The sequence below is a fragment of the Erythranthe guttata genome, chromosome 2 (genome assembly GCF_056151865.1).
Source record: "Erythranthe guttata isolate IM_541 chromosome 2, IM_541, whole genome shotgun sequence".
In the NCBI taxonomy this organism is placed as follows: domain Eukaryota; kingdom Viridiplantae; phylum Streptophyta; class Magnoliopsida; order Lamiales; family Phrymaceae; genus Erythranthe; species Erythranthe guttata.
The window spans coordinates 5,776,165-5,783,255 of NC_142534.1; the positions used below are offsets into that span (position 1 = coordinate 5,776,165).

At 39.3% G+C, this 7,091-nt stretch overlaps 1 protein-coding gene across 1 annotated transcript; it reads right to left on the reverse strand.

Moving 5' to 3' along the window:
• Positions 1-4,243: 4,243 nt before the first annotated feature.
• LOC105978159 (S-adenosylmethionine synthase 3) lies at positions 4,244-6,742 on the reverse strand. The gene is made up of 2 exons (XM_088826368.1): positions 6,468-6,742; positions 4,244-5,720 (listed from the first exon to the last, which is right to left on the reverse strand). The coding sequence occupies exon 2, from the start codon at positions 5,708-5,710 to the stop codon at positions 4,529-4,531; it is 1,182 nt and encodes a 393-aa protein (XP_088682494.1). The 5' UTR covers positions 5,711-5,720; positions 6,468-6,742; the 3' UTR covers positions 4,244-4,528.
• Positions 6,743-7,091: the final 349 nt, after the last annotated feature.

Here is a 7,091-nt window from a genome sequence, read left to right on the forward strand (position 1 = left end):
CCAAGTCGAAACCCTCGTCGAAGCTTCCCGCGAAGAACTGGCGAGAACCGAAGAGAAAACCGAAGAAAAAGTCGAGAGATGGTCGAGCGATCGAAAAATGAAAAGGAGACCTTCTATCAAAAACTTGATACGCGTAAAACCTACGTATATATTACCGCAAGTGTACAGTATCGCGTTTTGTAGAATAGTGAATTCCAGATATCGATCCACAGGGAATTAAGTTCCTAAATCTACCAAGTACCGTAATTATACTATCCTAAACTTTATCTAGACGATCAAGAATGGATGGGAAAAATGAAATTAAAAATAAACAATAAATAAAAACAACGGTCCGCCAGTAAAAGCAAAGAATTCCGACGTGTGATGGCTTCTAGGGTAAAATCCACCAGTGTACTATCGATAAAGACCTACAGATCCGAATATATTGTCAATTCTATGTTCGCTAACCCAGACATTAAAATACCCTAACCCCCGTCTCCAGTGTAGTTAGAGTCTACCCACAGGTCCGACGTCTCCGTTCAGAACCTGATATTAAGAGAGCATTTAGGTCAAGTCCTTAAGGGCTACCCGAGGTGCATCACGTCTTCGTTTCCACAACCCGATCTATGCTTTCCTAAAATCAAACGAGAAATCCTCTCTCGAGTTCATTCCCATTTAGAATCAATTCAATTGTTGGCCAAACAATCGAAAGCATTTAATACAGGAAAACTTAAGCAGAATCAAAGAACGACAAATAGATCACAGATCTGGAAATCAAAATCAATATATACAAGGTTTCATTTCCCTAAAAGAAAATGCTCAGTTCATTACAAACATAACATCAAAATGAAGAACACGAGAAATTATAAACTAAACGTAAAGAAAAGCTTATGAAAAACCCGAGTCGAAACCCTCGTCGAAGCTTCCCGCGAAGAACTGGCGAGAACCGAAGAGAAAACCGAAGAAAAAGTCGAGAGATGGTCGAGATATCGAAAAATGAAAAGGAGACCTTCTATTTATAGTGAGATATCAAAGAAAAATATCTAGTCTCGATTTCTGTGACCAGATCGCGATCTGGGCTTCTTGGATCGCGATCTGGCAACCTCGAAAACTGCCCACCGCCTTCCTTGATCGCGATCCAGGAAGTGCGGATCGCGATCTGCCCCAACTTTTCGCTGCTACTGGAATTTGCCACCAGATCGCGATCCGGTGATGCTGGATCGCGATCTGGCCTCTCTATCAACTTCAAACACTGTTTTGACCCTTTTTCAGCCCGAATTTGACAATTGTGCATTTCACAAAGGTTGTAGCCCTTGAAGTTAGCTTTCTAAATCCACTTGAATCAGCTCAATCGGAGGTCTCATGAGAAAGTTATGCTTTAAATACCAAACACTGCCACAATCCGCGAGAATGCCCTTTTGCACGTGTTTGGTTTGGTTCTCGGCTTCGCTTCCAAAATCGTCTCGAATCGGCAAAAATAGCTTATCTTTACCTAAAATATAAATAAAACAAAAACAACATAATATATACAAAAAAAGCCGAAAACTCGGACGAACGAAGACCAAAACTCGAAGAATTGATAAGTGAAAATCATGCAAAATGAACACTTATCAAGGCGGCGGCGAGCGGAGATGGCGACGACGACAGTACATAGGCATCCTCGTGCGGAGGTGGAAGGGGAGGATATGGCACCGGCTTGTTGCGAAGGAAGAGAAAGAAGAACAAAAAAGGAAAAAAAAAAAAAGAACATGAGAGAGAGAGAGAGAGAGAGATGATGGCTGGATTAGAAAATGATTAAACTTATAGTTTTAAGCAGGGTACTATAGGTTTATCATTTATAAGTATATGGTTTTGCAGATGACCTATTTGTGCTTGTAATATTCTCTCATAACCTCGTCGTGGTTAATAGGGTTAGGCTATGTTTGATAGGATTAAGCGTTGAATGTTGAATGTTAAATACACATCTGAAAGCATAAGAGTTGTGTCATAATACTAAATGTTGAACTACTAAGTTCATATGATAGTTGAATATTAGTAACATCTGAATAATGTTATTTTCCTGTTATAGCCTTGGAGAAATGATAAAATATATTTTAATTAAATTATGATGAACGAATAATTGTATAAATGTAATTATTTTTCTTGATTATCTTAATTAGGAAAGTATGTAATGTTGGTGGACATTAAATACCTTACGTGCATTGAGTTTCAAGTATTTAAATAATAGGGGTCTTAAGATACAGGTCCCTAGTGATAAAATTAATTAGAATTAAACGACAAGTTCAACTAAATATTTGCTTCACATTCTTTATAAAATCCATTCCAAAAGTGTTCCTCCACCTATAAATTCGAAATTTGCATGAAGTAAATTCAAACTACATTTATCATTTTTTTATTATGGATTTTATATCTTCATTTTTTCATTTAACATATTTTAGTTTTATTTTTGCACACTTTGTAATCTTTGTTTTTTCGTTTTTCACCCTAAAATTTTTAATTTATATGTTTTCCTTATTTTTAACATTTTATTGAAAATTACGAAAAAAAATATTTTCATTTTTGTTAAATAATACATCAGATTTTAAAAATAAATTGGTATATTATGGTATTCTATGGCGTCCTATGATGTACTACAATTTACTGTGGTGTACTTTTTTGAACCCTACCGCCAAAAACTCCCAGCCGTCGCCAACTCTAGCAGCCAATGCGGTAGCTGCCAAACCCTAGTCGCAGCCGCCGCAGCTGTATTCACCTACTACCTTTGAGAAACCCTAGATCTGGTATTTTGAACCCAAACTAAGCAAACTCTCTTAAAATATTAAGAAAATCAGATTCAATTAGTTGAACATATGGTTTCAAAGACATAACCACAGCTCCCCGCACTGCACAACCACCGTCGCCGCCACCACTTGCACCACGACTCCTCCTGCCGCCGCCGTCTCCACCCTGGCTCCACCCGCCATCGTCGGCCTTCACGAAGAAGAGATAGATGGTTGAGAGAGAAAGAGAAAAAAAGCGAGAGAGAAAGAGAGACAGAGAGAAAACGTGAGGGAGAGAGAGAAAGAGGAGAGTTAGAGAACGTTTTGAAGAAACGTGAATATATAGGTTAGATTATTTAGGGTATAAGGGCAATATAGGAATAAATAAAAAATTAAGGATGTGGCTCATATATTAATTTAAACAAATGATTTAATTAAAAGATTGGATTTGGACTTGTCATTTAGTTCAAATTAAGTTTCCTTTAAGGAGCTCCTAGCATATTACCCCTAAATAACAAATAAATTTGAAATATAAACATCAAATAATATTTGTTTGAGAATATTTAAATAATGAAACTTTACTATGTTGTCATGTAGACAAATTTATTTACTATGTAAATTTTAACAATACAAATAAAAACGAAGATTAAAAAAAATACAACACAAAATTCAACTATTATTTATTTATTTTTTAAGAAGATTGTGGTCAAAGAATTAATTAACTACAAAGGGACGATGTATATTACTGCAAAGAGAGAAAGTTAGAATATTATTTTTTATATATGGATAAATTTGCTAATATTGATTAAGTGCACCACTTAATCAATCAGATGGAAATTTCTGTCTAGATAGGTAAGAGCAAAATAGTGTGATTCAGAATTCCTTACCAAATGCATTTAATGAAGAGACATCTAACCGAATCAGACATGTTGCCCAATCGGAGCCGATTCAGAGCGACTATCAAACGAGCAAAATACTACATTTTTGCTGATGGCCCCTTGTGCTTACACTTTCTCCTTCAATTTTTGCACATTACCCCCTTAAAGTGTGACACGAGCGGTTAAATTTGACGGAAAAACTAACGGACGTTACCTCTATCAACCATATGGGATTGAGTGCTGATATTACGAGCACAGGTGAGTCATTTCTTATAACCATATCAACCACATGGGACTGAGTGCTGATATTACGAGCACAAGTGAGTCATTTCTTATAACCAGAGAGAAGTTAAGTGGTATTTAGCGTCTTTTTTTCTAAAAAAATAAAATAAATATGTTACAAATGATGTATGCACTGACGTTTGTACGAAAAATTGGAAAATTTCCGACAGAACGCCACAAATATTCGGAAAAGTATTTGCTTTTAGATACAAGAACTTATTCCATGTCTTAAAGAGAAACATGAACAATGTCATGTCAAGAACCAATCAAAGAGAATTCAAGAATTTGATTCTACATGCAACAAAAACATGATCATGCATCAAATACAAAATATCCAAACACAAATAAAGAACTCAAATACTAATATTAATATCAGCAACCAAATTCTTTCATCAATACAATGACTCAGTCTCCATTGTAATAATGAAGGCCCAAGACAAACTATGACACAGACCGACAACGAAAAAACATAAAACGAAATCCAGAAAAGAATTAAGAGACGAAAATGAAAACAAACACAAGTTCTAGACCCAAAAAGAAAAAAGGAAAAAAAAACCCAAAAGCAGCAATAGCAGCAGCAGTAAAATTATTCAACCATATATATATATGGGAAAAGGAAAAAAGAGGATTTTAGTTTTGCGGCTTGTCCCATTTGAGCGGCTTCACAACCTCCCACGTGAAATCGGGGTCGTCCCTTCCAAAGTGACCGTACGCGGCGGTCTTCAAGAACCTTCCGTTATTGCCCCTCTTCAAGTCCAAGTTGATCGACATCATCCCGGGCCTGAAATCGAACGTCTCCTTCACAATCTTCAGTATCTCCTTATCCGGAATCTTCCCGGTCCCGTAAGAGTCGACAAACACCGACAGAGGCTCCGGCACACCAATGGCGTACGACACCTGCACGATGCACCTCCTCGCGAGCCCGTTCGCCACAATGCTCTTCGCCGCCTGCCTAACAATGTAGGCCCCGCTTCGGTCCACCTTCGTTGGGTCCTTTCCGGAGAAAGCACCACCTCCGTGGGCCCCCCACCCACCGTAGGTGTCGATGATGATCTTACGCCCGGTAAGCCCTGCGTCGCCGTGCGGCCCGCCGATCACGAACCGGCCGGATGGGTTGAGGTGGAAGATTGTCTTCTCGTCGAGGTACTTCTCGGGGATGACAGGCTTGATGACGTGCTCCTTCAAATCCTTGGCGATCTCGTCGTTGGTCACGGTCTCGTCGTGCTGGGTGGAGATGAGGACGGTGTGGACCCTAATGGGGACCATAGCACCGTCCTCGTTGAAGTACTCGACGGTGACCTGGGTCTTGCCGTCGGGCCTCAACCAGGGGCAGGTGCCGTCTTTACGCACCTCGGTGAGCTTGGCACCCAACTTGGTGGCAAGGACGTGGCTGAGGGGCATGAGCTCAGGGGTCTCGTCAGTGGCATACCCGAACATGTGGCCCTGGTCGCCGGCACCGATGTCCTCGGGGCGCTTGGTGAGGTGGCCGTGGACGCCCTGGGCGATGTCGGGGGACTGCTGCTCGATGTTGACGAGGACCTTGCACTTGTCGGCGTCGAGGCCCACGTCGTCGGAGGTGAAGCCGATGTTGCGGCAGGTGTCGCGGACGATCTTCTCGTAGTCGATGTTGGCCTTTGTCGTGATCTCGCCGAAGACCATCACCATGTTGGTCTTGGTGCAGGTCTCGCAGGCGACCTTGCTGTCGGGGTCCTGCTCGAGGCAGGCGTCGAGCACTGCGTCGGAGATCTGGTCGCAGAGCTTGTCTGGGTGGCCCTCGTTCACGGACTCCGAGGTGAACAAGAAGGTGTCCATTTTCCTCTCTCTACATGCAAGGAAATAAAAAGTGTTGAGAAACAAATAATTATTCGGATCCACTGGATAAAAGAAAAATAATCGGAATTTCGAGTCAATCGTTGACGAGATAAAAAATAATATGTGGCTGCAGAAGTATTATACACCAAACTGGATCATTTCTTAAAAGGGGATAAAGACACTAGATTCAGTCTATACAGCAACAATTATATCAAAATACTACATCAAATCGAAGAATTCGTGTTATTTTCGAGGATCGAGAGAATCTCAATAGAGAATCAAATCATTAACCATCAACCATTTTCTTAAAGAAACATCACTAAAGAAACCCATTACAGAGCACATCTAGCATAAATCTGAAGTAAAAGGTTCCATTGATTTTCATACTGAAACGAGTAGAAAACAGTTACCAAATAACGTTGAAATGACATAAATGCCCCTCACAAGGCAAACGGCTAACTTGAGAACCAAAACTCAGTTCAGATCTAAGTCAAAACCCTATTATTTCCTACTGAAATAATCATCTCATACTCTTAAAACAACTGCAGAACTTCACAAAAACTAAATCAGACATGGTCAAGAATCAGACAACAATTCAAAATCTTAAAAAAAAAAAAAAAAAAAAAAAATTCAGATTCTACAAGCAAAACAAATGTCAGATCGGACAAAACCCATGAATTAAAACCTCGAAAAACCCAAGAAAACAGAACAAAAATCAAAGATTTTGCTCAAAAAAAAAAAAAAAAAGGGTTCGTACCTTAAACAAGAAGAACACAAAGTGCAGACAAGAAAAGGGTTTGACCTTCTTGGGGGTGTGGGAGGTTGGGATACTTCCTTCGAAGGTATGCCAATTGCTTGCAAGAGATGGAAATGAATATAGGGGATTATTTATAGATAGGATTCGGCAAAAATAATTATTATGGTAAATTACAACCACCTCCCTAAGATAAAGTGTAATTACAAAAAACCCCTTTATTCTTGAGGAATTATATCAAGACCCCTTAATTTTGTAAATTTCTTACATCCACCCCTACAATAGGGTGTTAATGTAAGAAATCTATAAATTTCACGGTGATGAATGTAATTATAAAACGTTAAGCGGTATTTTTGTAAATAGATATTACCTTAAGGGGTGATTGTAATTTAGTCAAAAATTAATTTGGTCACATGGACAAGTGGGTGTGACTATGATTTTTCTTTTTTTTTTTCTTTCAAACAAATGGTGGGGTCGTGTTTAAGTAGGGTGGTTGTGTATAATGACGATGTTTTAACCGTTGATTGGATGTTGGCAAGTTGGCATTTACGGTGTAGATTCATAGCAGTCGGTGGGGGAGATTGACGGGTTTATTTGGTGCAGTTTTTTCTTTATTATAATATCGAT